The 14041-nt window shown below is 26.5% G+C and overlaps 1 protein-coding gene across 3 annotated transcripts; it reads right to left on the reverse strand.

Moving 5' to 3' along the window:
* Nucleotides 1-861: 861 nt before the first annotated feature.
* LOC111690895 (tyrosine-protein phosphatase vhp-1) lies at nucleotides 862-12692 on the reverse strand. Of its 3 annotated transcripts, none has more exons than XM_046952136.1 (7): nucleotides 12276-12692; nucleotides 4965-5049; nucleotides 4790-4906; nucleotides 4276-4726; nucleotides 3280-3819; nucleotides 3024-3219; nucleotides 862-2946 (listed from the first exon to the last, which is right to left on the reverse strand). In XM_046952136.1, the coding sequence occupies exons 2-7, from the start codon at nucleotides 4983-4985 to the stop codon at nucleotides 2916-2918; spliced, it is 1356 nt and encodes a 451-aa protein (XP_046808092.1). In that variant the 5' UTR covers nucleotides 4986-5049; nucleotides 12276-12692; the 3' UTR covers nucleotides 862-2915. The 3 variants fall into 3 exon arrangements, with proteins under 3 accessions (XP_046808092.1, XP_046808091.1, XP_023309257.1); XM_046952135.1 differs by lacking the exon at nucleotides 12276-12692 and adding an exon at nucleotides 5405-5748; XM_023453489.2 differs by lacking the exon at nucleotides 12276-12692 and adding an exon at nucleotides 5166-5377.
* Nucleotides 12693-14041: the final 1349 nt, after the last annotated feature.

The following is a 14041-nucleotide window of genomic DNA, read 5'->3' on the forward strand; positions in this document are numbered from 1 at the left end:
TGTTTTTTAGGCTTGAAAGTGTCTAAGGTAAAAATTAGTATGAAAGTAATGCAGTGGAATAATGAGCATGTTTCAGCATGTAAAAATATGTTTTTTGTAAAAAAATATATATTGGCAATATTGAAAAAAAGAAATTATTTGATAAATAAAATGAAAGAAAAAAATAAATTTAATTTAAATTAAATATAATAATTTAAAAAAGAAGCGATATAAAGTGAAAATATGTTTTTTGTAAAAAAATATATATTGGCAATATTAAAAAAAAGAAATTATTTGATAAATAAAATTAAAGAAAAAAATAATTATAATTTAAAATAAATTTAGTAATTTAATAAAAAAAAAGCGATATAAAGTGATTAGGCTTTGAAATTAAAGTAGTGCAGTGAAATTAGCATGTTTCCAAAAAATATATATTGTCAATATTGTTGTTATGAAATAAATTCAATAAATATTGTTATTACAAAAAATATACTTTATAAAAAATAAATTTATAGTAAAAAAGTTAATTATAATATAAATTAAATTAATTTAACAAAAATTGCGATATAAAGTGGAAGAGCTAAATGGTGAGTAGGTGGATGCAATGTTTTCATTAATTGATTTGTAGAGCGATTTATATTTTAATTAAATTGTTATTAGAATTCACATTCTCTTGGAATATGGAATGGAATTTTTCTATTTATTATAATCTATGATAAAAAAGTAATACCTACACATGGACCTATAAAAATATGATCTCAAATTTTGTATGACTTTATTTAAGAATTAATAGAAAATAAATAATAACAATTTCTAATTTTTTTTTATAAAAATCATTAACATAAATATTTTATTTTAATAACATTAATTTTTTTTATTCAATTTTGTTTATTATTTTGTTTAATATTGCACAGTGTTTTGTTCTCTTAAAATGACCTGTTTATTAACAATTTGTAAATTTTTGAATTTTTAAAAAGTATTTAGAAACATACGATGTCTTTAATGATAAATCAAAAATATCGTCTTAAAAATAATTGAATTTTAAGTCACACAAGAACTTTTTTATTAATAATAATTCGAATTTAACTGTTTGCATTGTATTTTAGTTAAAGTCATTTAAATTTTTTTTTCTTTTTTATATAGCAGTATATTGGTGCGTATAGATGATTTTGGGTGTTGTTAAAAAAATTACATTTCGTTTTTTTTATATATATATTTTAAATGATTGTGGCATTTTTAATGAAAATTAAGCTAAATATTTTAAATTTAGTTATTTTTCGAAAATGTAAAAATGTGGTTTTAAATATTTTTCCGTATTATATTTTTAATGATAATAGACAAGCTTTCGCTATTAAAAAAAACAAAAAGGGTTTTCTCTAAAGTTTAAAGCTAATTCATTTAACAATAACATGTAACAACTTTTTGGTATAAAAACAATAGTATTTTATGCATTTTTGTATAAAAAATCTAAGATATTTCTAACAAACAACTTTAATGTTTATCTAAATTAACTTGAGTTATCAAGTTAAATATATAAATTTATATAAAACAAAATTTAATATATTTTCAAGGAAATTTCTTTATAATCAATTTCAAACACGTACATTTCTATGTATGAAAGTTTGAATGTTACCATTATGTAAAATGTGATATCATTCTATCATTCGTAGTATCTAGACCAAGTTATAAAGCTCGACGAGAATAGGAACAATTTGCTACACATGAGGAGATTTTAAACAAGTTTAATCCAACCATATTTTATGTTTTCCTGTGTTGTTGTTTTTCATAAAATAATTAACATTTTTTTCTTTTAAGCAAACTAGGTAAATATTGAAAGTTCAAAATTTGTTTTAGATTTCTTTTGATTATGATAATTACCATAAAAAATCTTAAGGCTGGATAGGTCCACTAAAATGTAGTCTGTGCAACTCCCGCAGTCATAAATTTTTCATTTAAATTTGTTCCTAAATTGTAATTCTCAAAGTATTGGTTTCGTGGCTTCAAACAAACTTTTCTAAAATAAATCTGTTCTTATTTAAATAATAATATAAAAACAAAATTATTTAGTTGAGCTAATAATTTTAAATATTTCTATGCTTTTCTTAAACTTTAACAGGTAACAAACATGTACTTCTATCTGTAATCTTATATTTCATGTATTACTTTTAAAGGTACCAGCGTTGAATTTGTAAACAGGGTTTTATGTGTAATAACTTATCTGAGTATAGTTTATGAAATGATCCAGCATTTAATTAATTTAGTTCGATAGCTTCATTTTAAAATGTCAATATGATATTTGTATGTATGTAAGCTTAATAGATAGAAAAGTGTAGAAAAAATAAATGTCCTTTGTTTTTGACAATAGCTCCAGATTGTTAAATATACATACATATTTTCAGTTAATAAAGATAGATTTTTTTCTTAATTATATAATTAAAGTTTTTTGTTATGAAAATATTTAGTTCACATGAAAGCCTTACTTAACGAAACGTATGAAATCTAGTTTAATTGCTTTTTAAGTTTATGCATATAATTACATATTTGAACTTATGTATGTTGTATATAGATTCAGTATTATTTTATAAATTTATAACAATTTTTAATTTTATCAGATTAAGCGTTAAATGCTTATAGTTTTTTAATATAGATTTTAAGTTTATATTTGGAATTGAGTATTTAGATTAGCTTTAAGGTTTAATATTTGTTTTAAGCAGTAAGTTATAAGAGTACTTTTAAAACAAAATGCTTCTTAAAAAATTGTCTTAATTCTTTAAAAATGCGTCTCTTCCATATGATCCCTTTGCAGTATATATTAATAATTGTTTAAGCTTAGAATGTTAATCATTGCTTTTGCGTAAGAATTGTTTGCGTTTGAATTGTTTAAGAAAACAAAATAATAGTCGGTTATGATTTTTATAAAAAACCATCATGAAGTTTCATCTTTGTTTCTTTATTAAACTGGTGGATCTGTTGGGGGATATAAATTAGAAAACAAAAAGTGATAAATATTCCAATATTTGTTGATCATTTGATTATTATTTTACCTTCTAACGCCCTGACGAGGACTAACAGGTGGTGTTCTTGCCGGTGAGGGTGGTGCCGATGATCCCGACGAAGCACGTGAGGAGGCTAGTGACAGCGAAGAATTTCGTGGAGCCGAACAACCTAAATATATTGCCGATCCCTTGTCAGCATCCCGCAAATCGACACGCGATCCATGGACGGAGGATGGCACGGAACCTAAAAAATTTAGGAAATACTATGAAAATCCAATTTGATCTTACTGATTGGCGGAACCACCTGTGTAGGAATGTAAACCGGCTGGACTGCTGCGAGGTCGAACGGCCATACCACTAACCGTACTGGCACTACGTTGCAGATGTGGGGATCCGTTTTTACCACCTGTTGTAGTAGTCGCCGAGCTATTGTTAGTTTTCACTGATTTCGAATTTCCAGTCAAACGACTTCCAGCACTGCTGACACGAGGTGATCTTATAGAATTTCTTGTAGGTGATTTTTGAAGTTGTTGTTGTTTTTGTTGTTGCTGTAAAAGTTGCTGCTGAGCCTCTAAGCGACTTGCTTCAATGGCGGCTGCATATTCGGCCGCTTCAGTAGAAGTGGTGGGTGAAAGGTGGGCCTCTTCATCTTCTGGAATTTTTTGTCCACCCAATGAACGACGTGACCCCACGCCACCTTGGGTGTTGTGTTTCGGTGAATTTGGACACGACTGTGCGGTGGTTACCCCTCCAGTAGAACTTTGAGGTCGGAGGCGTGATCGTGTTGAGGCAGATGAAGGTCGTCGGCGGAAGAGACCTTTGGTGGGGTCCATATTGCAAACACCTAGATTTTAACAATTCAATAAACATATTTATAGGAATATATTAACTCGTAAATGAGTGAATTTAACAGATTAACGGTTACTAAATGAAATAATGAATGAATGAATGTCTGTATAAAGAAATAATGTTAAAAAGTGAATATTTATTAAAGTTTAGTGAACCATGTACAATCAATTTCAATCAGTTTTTGGAATATTCTATGGATTGGCTCTTGGAACTTGATTTGTTGTAGCTTTATAAAATATTACGTTTTCCATTAGCACTACACCAGACTCATCATTTTCCAAACAAAAATTTTGCATTTTTTTAGTTCTTGAGCATCCTGCTTTTGGATTCTTCCATTGCTCATGCGCAAAAGTTAATGTATAGCTTTGATTTATACTTTTATATGAGGAACTATTTCCTAAACTTGATTTTTGATTCTTAGATTTCTCCCTAAAATCAACAATTAGCCCACCTGTAGGACATTTTTCGCCTCGCACACAGTTTCCTTCACATATATCCTTGTTTTGCAGTAACTCTTCATAGTTATCTAAGGCCGACAAACATTTCGCCCGGTCTAGCTGTTCTAAAGCGGTCGAGGGAAATCTTTCTCTCAAACGTCTGCGTTCTTCACTCAAACGATACATTTCGAATTCCTGTAATTGTGTTTGGAAGCCTACATTTGGATTGGCTACAGCGCGACCAGCACGCACTACTTTCAAAGCATCTTTCCAATTCAAATTGGTGGCTGTCATTATGTATGCCACAGCAACTGTAACGGATCGAGACATACCCGCCAAACAATGTATCAGGACGTTGCCTTCTCTTAAACGCGCAGCATGAATAAAATCATTGCAAACGCTAAAATATTGTGATAGGTTTTGATCAGGCGTATCTGCTGCCATTACGCATAAATAATGTTTATCCTGAAACGATCTTTTCAAATTAAACACTCGCCTAGCGAAAATTAAAAAAAAAAATATACATACCGGCAGTAATCTTCTAGGACTATCATGTATAGCCACTATATGGGTTATTTGAAATTTGTCCAACTGTTGGGTGTCCTTTGAATCTCGATAGTTGCCAACATATAAGCCAGGCAATACCTTGAATTTCAATTAAATTTAAAGCATTTCGTAATCTAATAATAATTTTCTTATTTACCTTGTTCATTCCATTTCCCATGTTTTATCATTTAAGTTATGACAAAACAATGTGTATATAAATAACAAGTTTCTATAAGGCAAATCTAGAAAAGATAGAATTTGTAATTATTTAGGGTTTATTAAATAATAATATGCACATATATAGTGCAGCATTAATTAAATTATAAACTTTTATTTACAAATTATTGGAAATAATTACTATTCATTTAAACAGAAGAATTTCACATATTATAAAGACATCAGCTGAGTTGAGTCAGAAAAAATGTGTTTATTTGATCAAGGGAAATTCAGTTTTGTGCAGTGGTAGAGAGGAGTTCCATCTCAACAAAAATTTATATATATAACATACACATCATCTGTGTCGATGAGAATATTTCGCCATTAATTCGCTTGAATTAATGTTCGAAATTATTAAATGATAAGAACTTATCTGCTCACCAATTGTGAATTATGTACTATCGCAGCAACAAATTAAACTAAACTCTTGTTATTGTTCGAAACTGTTTTTTGTTTATATTTTCATTGCACATATTGAATATGTGTCCATATATGTATATACTTATACACATGTATGTATATCGATTTACTTTAACACGCAATTTGTCTTTAGCACAAATTATTATTTATATCTCATTCAAACAGAATTGCTCTTAAAAATTATAAATTGTTTATGACTTAATTGTATACACTTTTGCATAAACTAACTAACTGACTACTTGTTGATTTATAATATCACTGAATTTATGTATAATTTCGCGATCATCCGAAACATGATTGATGACATTTGCAATATTATAGTGGCTTTATTTGGACAAAAGTTATTTTTAATTAGTTAAGTAGTTTAATAAGAACGATGGTTAAGAAAACTACTAGGGAACGTTGAAATTCCTAATAATTTGTTTAAAGATTTTTTAAATAAAATTAAAATTATTGTATTGTTAGCATCACTGGAGCAACTAATGCAGTGTTGTATTTTTACTTATAAAATAATTAAACGTTATTTACAAAACCTATTAAGTGTTAATCATTTTTTATTTGAAGTATAGGTTAGAAATTCTGTTTTCGTTAGACAGTGACGATACTCTTAACCCTTTTCAAACGAAACCAATTCATAAGTAACATATTATGGGTGCTCTAAGTAAAGGTTAGATACTTATAATGACTTTAATTCTTAATCCTTTAAATGAAAATTACTTCTATTATTGGAAGCATTTTATACTTTTTTATACAATTTGTTTGGAAACTAAAAAAAATGTTTATATCCACTGTACATGTTTTTATATTAATATAGTGTTTTTGTTCCTTGAAATATTCTTTAATTCGGAAAAAAACAATTTTGGCAAACATTTGATTAGTTGTTTTACCTTTTCGTTGAATTTCTAAGAAATCAATATCAATGTACAAATTGAAAGTCATAGGTCATGTGATATTTTGACCAAAAAAATGCTACAAATAATAAAACAGTTTATTTTTGAACATTCAAATATTGTTGGGGTCTAAGTTGAAATGCTACTTACTGTTCTTTTTAACAAAAAAATTTCGGAATTTTCTTGTTTTAATTCATTTGGTGATGAGACGTACATTTATTTTTTACATATATTTATTATATTTATGTACATTCTTTTGTTGGATTTTAAATTTTGTTCTAGTCTAGTGCTGTTTGAGAGCCAGCTGACTCAACAGATTGTTGTTGACTTAAATGCTTATGGCTTGTTAGCTTTTATTATTGCCTAGTTTTAGGCTTATATGATGACATTGAATAAAACAATGTTTGCACAGATGTTTTAGTTCCTTTGTTTTTAACATGCATTTAGAAAAATTTTGTATAAGCGATACATATTTACATACATATACAAGAGAAATGCATAAATTTACATTTGCCAAAGTAATGAATTCTAGTAAAAGTTCGTTTTGTTTTACCATTAACCTAAACTTAGCAATAAATTCACACAATTAGATGAAAAAAGTTCCCCAGAGGAATAATATTTTTTTTCTATTTTTGCTCATCCACGAGTTCAAAGAAATGTTGCATTTCTATGTACATACATACTTAAGATATACATATGTACATTAGTGCAGGCAAAATATTAGCGGGTATCCATGCTATTTTTTGGAACAAATATTAAAACTCAATACTTTTAAATTAGTTTTAGTAGAAGGACATAAATTCCTCAAAACATTTTTAAATATTTTGAAGCATTGACGTATACTTATTTTTTATAAATAGTCAATACTCATACGTCCAGTTGCTGGCTATACAAATTTCATTATTCCATCTACTTTTACTTATACATAGTTATGTTTCATTTTACACCACATTTATATTGATAAGCTTTTAAAATTGTTTTATTACTGAAAAGTCCTATAAATAACTTTTAGTCGATTTGTGAAGGAAATCACAAAAAAACTAACACATATGTATGTGCATATATGGTATGTGTATGTGACCACTTATAGTTTTATTATAATGACTAGACAATGAGCACATCAAAAATACCAGTTACACACTTATAAATGCATATACACAAATATGATGTATATCCATCATCACATTCCTATCATTGATTTACCTAAGAGTGTTTTAGATCATAAAATATTGAATACAAAGGAATGGATAGTATAATTGAAGGGCTTATTGCAGTAACTAGGCATGTCACTAAATAAAAATATTTAGAAAAACTATTTAAAAGTTTTGAAAAATTCTACAATTATATGAATTTTTTGCATTTTGGCCTAATATAAAATCTCATAGAATCAGTTTTCGTATCGAGTGGCTTATCAGTATATCAAGCACACTTTTAAAATCAACAAAGGAGATATTCATTCATTTTTTAATAACAATCAGAAATTTCTTATTCTGTAATTGTTTATTTTTTTCTAAATCAATTTTAATGTTTATATGTATGTATGTTTAATAAATGTTACCTCGTTGTCAATTTAAACTCTAATGCAATCAGTGTCGATTCCCATTACAGACAAGTTAATACCTACATATAGAAATTGTATAGAATCTTTAACTACTGCATCAGCACTTGTCCTTCTACTTACTTACACACATGAGTTCGGATGCGATAAACAGAAATAGTAGGATGATACTAAATAGAACTTTGCAACTGTCTTTTATCGAAAGATGTAGAAAATGTTCATATTAAAATTGTTAAATGAATTCTAAAGAAATCTAATATGATAAAATCGATTAAAATTACATGAAATAATTACTTAATTTAATAGTTGTAATTAATATTTTAAATACCCAATGAAGGAAAATTTTTATTTTTGGAAATATGTTGCACACTAATGTGTGTATAAGTATCCGTGGTTTCTAAACAAACAAATGTTTCTTAGTTTATAAATACACATACATAAGCAACATACGTTTGACCGCCAGTATGAGTATATATGTATGTGTGCACAAATAATAATACGGGTGTGTAAAATAATGGACCGACCTATTAACACACACACGCAGACACTTACAACACCAGTGTTGTTGGAAAATTAATGGTTATAAATAAAAGCAGTTTTCATATCATGTGAATATAAAATAAACTTGAAACTATGTATTTATTTAGGACTATAGGGTAAAAGCTAGTGATTTGACAGAAAAGAGATTTTCAATGTACTTTTCATACATATACATATGACAATACACATGTCACCATAATTTAAAAAAGACTTATCAAACATTTAAAAAAAATTACTAAACAAGAAAACATATTAAAAATTCATAATGTATAATAAGTTTAAGTTTAAATTGTTACTTAAACACTTCTTATATAACATAGCAGAAAAAAGGTTTATTCCACCAAACTGTATAGAATGTGAATGAAACTTTATCTTCCGAAAATGGTAACAATATACATATAACATATGTACAAACGTTCACCAAAATATTAAATATACATATGTGTATGTGTAATTAAATTAAACACTGAGTTAATCCAATAATATATTGCTAAATATTTGACAATGATTAGAAAACTTTGTTATACAAATTATTAATTTGCCATAAAATTTTAAAAGAAAACATTTTTATTATTTTAGTTTTCACTTTTTATCAAAGCTCGACTGTTATACAGAAATCTATAAAAAATTATTTTGAAAATGTTTTGAATCTTTTTTATGGTAGATACATACGTATAACTTATAAAGTATAAAACAACTTATTTATAAAATTCATAAGAGTTTTGTTTCAGTTGAACATTATGATGAGACTCTTAAAAATATTGGCTTTTCTTAACATTTGCTTTTGTAGCACACAGACATATTGGCAGACATTCTTAAATTATTGTTTACGATTAACAGTACCCTAACATTGAATTATGACCAATGACTAAGGAATCACATAATATGTATACAGAGATACTTGCCAAATACATACATATGTATCAACTTTGTATGTTTTTATTAATTACTAAAAATATTTGTTTTCTATTCATTGTCGTAGTTCATTGATATCCCAATTAGGATTTTTCTATATAGTAAGTATTTTTTAAATTTATTAAACATTTTTTTAATAATTAGAAAATCGTAAAAAAATTAAATTCGTTAAAAAATATAAAATACAAAAGAATAAAAATCAGCAATGTAAATAGGTTTTTGTATGCTGTACACTTTCTAAAACAATTTATAGCTTTCTGTAACCAAAATTAAAAGGAGCGTCAGTCACTATATTTATAAGTAATTAAAATATAATGGAAAATGGTTTAGGATGTTATTTTTTAAATTTTACCTTATAAATAAAAAAATAAAAATCACAATCTTAATTAAAAATCTAATATATATTTAGAAGCGCGTACATATAATGTCTGTACGTAGGTACGTATGTGTGTATGTATAATATGTAAATAAATATTTGCCCAATGTAAATATTTAATATGCCAGTATTAGACAGGATAACATGCTAAAGTAAATAGTCCCAACTTAAAAATAAAGTATGATTAAATGAAGAAAAAATTTAAGGGTTTTAACGTTACATTCGTGTTTATTTAGCAAAAAAGCCAGTTGTTTCAAATATGGAATGTGTAACAAAAAGGGGATTGTAATATTTAAAGAGTCATTAAACTGTAAAAAATACACAATGTTTTTGGAGTTTCGGTTATCAAGTGTTTTTTAGTAGTTGCTGTTATTGTTAGTTAGTTTGTAAGTTAGTATATTTAACCTTGTAAGCGCCGTCATAGTAATAATTAAATTTTAGTATTTTTTATGTTTGTTTTTACCCATTTAATTTCATTTAACACTTAAATCTTTTCACACATTCAACTATCCATTCATCTTTCAATCGAGTTATTCAAAAGTGGACAAAGGTCGTAGCGACTTTTGGTGTAAATTTTCACTTGCGGCAATAATCAAGGCAGCCAAATGGCAAAAAGCCCAAATATTCACAAGACACTACCTACATACATACATACATATGTATGTATGTAGTTATGTATATAAACTTAATATTGTTTAACCCAAACAGCTGCATATTAATTTTTAGGTTTTTCCCCCTTTTTATGCATATAAAGGATAAGTGAAAAGTGTTCTTTTGTATTCGCTATTTTATAACTCTTTGGGGAAATTATAAAACTTGTAGATTTATAAATATTTATGAAATTAAAACAATCTCATGAATTCTATAGTATCTTTTTTGTACATATTTGAGTATGTAGCCACTTGTATGACAAAATAAATTTGTTTAATTAAATTTGAAGGTAAAGTTATTGTTGAAAATGGAACTCAATGTATTTTTATATAACTTTATTATTATTTTTTGTAATTTTATTAAAATTAATTTCAAAGAAATATTTAATAATGTTAATTAGGTTCAAATGTATATGTTAACCAAATTATTTTCTTTCTTAAAGTTATAAAGTTATATATATGTATGAAAGTATACTTAAAATGAAAATGTTGCATGCAAATTTGTTCCAACTTAATATTTAGCTATAATGGTGCCAAATAGTAAAAACAAATGATTTGAAAAGAATGATTTTTTTGAGTCATTAACATACACATTTTTGTGATTATTGTTATTAAGTCATAATTATTGTTATTTTCTGCAAAATACTAAATAAATATTTAATTCTTGACCTATTATAATCACATTTAGCTTCTACGCAGATGTCATTTTATTAACATTTAAACTTTTGATTATTAAAACATATTAAATTTCATAAACTTCAAATTTAATTTAAAGTCCATCTATCAAATTATATACAACTGGCCTTATGCCGACGATATCATTTTAACGAAAATAAAAATATGTGATCCTTTTAGTGTAGGCCATCGTAATCCATTCTGCAGGATATTAAAGATACTACAGAGCTCATAGTATCTAACTAGTTTTAACAAATATTCGGTGATTCATTAACGCTTTTGCAATCAAATTATATAAATCTCAGTGGTCCTTACAGTGTAGGCCATCCATCCTGCAGGATATTAAAGATACTACAGAGCTGATAGTATACAATTAGTTTTAACAATTATTCGGTGTTTTATTAAGCATGTTTGTACAATAAAATTATAATAAGTTTTTTTTACAGTTTGCATTATACAGTGAAAACAGCCAAAAGTTGGCAGCTATTGCTGTGAACACTTTACGCTAATATCAGCTGGTTTAGTGTAAATACACCTTTTGATTTACTGGTTTTGAACATACTCTAGTAAAATTCGAAAAATGTAATAATTGTTTCTTTTTTTACGAATATAAGGTATTTACAGAGATTTTACTGTAGATAAAATATTTGGAGCGGAGTTTCCTGTAGACACGACACGTGAGGAGGTTGTTTTTGTTGTTAAACTTTACTAAAACGAAATTAAAACGTAAGGCAAACCAAATTCAAATTTGTACAACTCGTTTATGTATAGACTAAAATGAAATACATAATCATAAAAACATGCTATATATTGTATATATGTACTTACATATATACATATGTGTAAACAATTTATATACAATATATCCATTTACATATATACAAACGTATGTACATACATACGTATAAGGTCCTTATGTAGATGTACGAATATATGATAGTTTAAAATACTATATAATTATTTGTTAATTAAAGTGTAAAATATTATTAATATTTAAATTATTAATTTATTTTCCGCTATTAACTGCTGCATACATTTTCAGTTGATTATATTACAACAATTATTTCACCTTGGTTACCAATATTTTCCAATAACCTCATGCATATATACATATTCACGATTATAATGATAAAAAAAAATGCATTCAAAACTAATGAAATGTGAATACATTTGAAAGAATATAGAAAATTAGATTTTCTTATAGTGTATATAAAAAGCGTATACATACTTAGCTGAACCTTATTAATTTTCAGATTTACAAAACTTCTTTGACTTTTATTTATTTCAAAAAACAATAAAGATTTTAAAATTTTTATTTTGTGAAGAAAACGCACTTTTTTGTATTGCCTAGATGTACACACGTTTACACACACTTAAAATTGTTATATCACAGTTTTCATAAAACAAGCATACACGATACAATAAAATGTTCCTAAATATACATATATCCATACGTATATACGTATCTATGTACATATATATCTTATGTGCATTTCTTTTTCTTTAAATCCACATTATTGAGAGATGTACCAACATGCATATTAGTACAAATTATTTTTCGCAATATGAATTTTAATAAATAATAAATAAAAATATTTATTTAGAAACCGCTACAAATTGAATTACAACAAATTTTATTTGCACGACACGATAAAATTATAATCACATTTTTACAGCGAGCCGAGTCATTAAGGACTAAAAAATATTTCTATAGTTCTGTCTCTTTTAAGAGACTTTCACTCTAAAAAAAACATGAATGAGTATTCACTCCATTTTTGAGTTGATTATTTTGCAGAGAATAACTGTAAAGGGTAGACTTAAGCTAACGTAAACGTAACGTGCTGGCCAGTGGGAACAATTAACATGAAAAAAGGAATCACATTGAATTATTTCTCAAGAAATTTTCCCTTATCTTTAAGAGTGTCATAACTTAAAAAATTAAAATACAATACCATAGGCATTTTTGTTCTCAAAACTATAAGTAAAATAATGACTGACGTAACAAGTATTTTAAATATGATGATATTTCATAACGTAACGTTACGATTTCTTAGGTTTAAATAATTCTGCAGAATTTTGTTTTGAAACAAATAAATTGTTGTAATACTGAAATCATGAATGAATTACTACTGCTACATTTATTTACTTAAATATATATCAACATATACATATGTATGTACTTGTGTAAACAAAACACATACATAAAAAATAAAGTTTAAAAGTATTTACTCCTTCCAGGCAAGGTATACAAACGTGGTTCACAATTTAAAAAGTTTGTAATTAATTTAAATATTATTTTAAAACATTTATGAATGAAAATTCCATTATCAGAATTTGCAAAACAATTTAAATTTTTAAAATCCTATTTCACAAAGAAAATTATTATTTTTATTATGATAATTAAGTACATAAGCTCATTTGTTTTTAATAATATTAAAAATGTCCCAAGCCTTAAGAAGGGCAATAACTTGTGTACAATTACATTAATAAAATAAAACGTGACAAGTTGCCCCCTTAAAATTCACCCACAGACTTTCAGAGTAAGAAACGAACTATAAATGTCTTGAGAGTAAAACTTAACTCTATACATTTAATTGTACACTTAATATATTAAATTAAACTAACGAAAACGCCAACCGTTCATCCAACTCAACGTAAATACATATTTTGTTAATTCAAATTGTGTTGTTGGTGCAATGACAAGGACACCCCCTTGTGGTAAAACAATCCCATGAATCATTTACTTTCCAAACAAAACATTTTCATTGAAAGAACTTAAATCACAACAGTTTGATATGAATAAATATTTAAAGACATATTTATTTAAATGCTTTTTAGGATATACATACATACAAATGTATGTACTTTGAAACATGCATGTCAAATACGTCGACTACATTTGATACATATGTATGTATGTATGTGTGCATGTGGCACTCGTAAAGTATGCACTTACACTATGAGTACATGAATATGTGTGAATATATATGTGTA

This window comes from Lucilia cuprina, chromosome 5, assembly GCF_022045245.1.
Source record: "Lucilia cuprina isolate Lc7/37 chromosome 5, ASM2204524v1, whole genome shotgun sequence".
NCBI classification, from domain to species: Eukaryota; Metazoa; Arthropoda; class Insecta; order Diptera; family Calliphoridae; genus Lucilia; species Lucilia cuprina.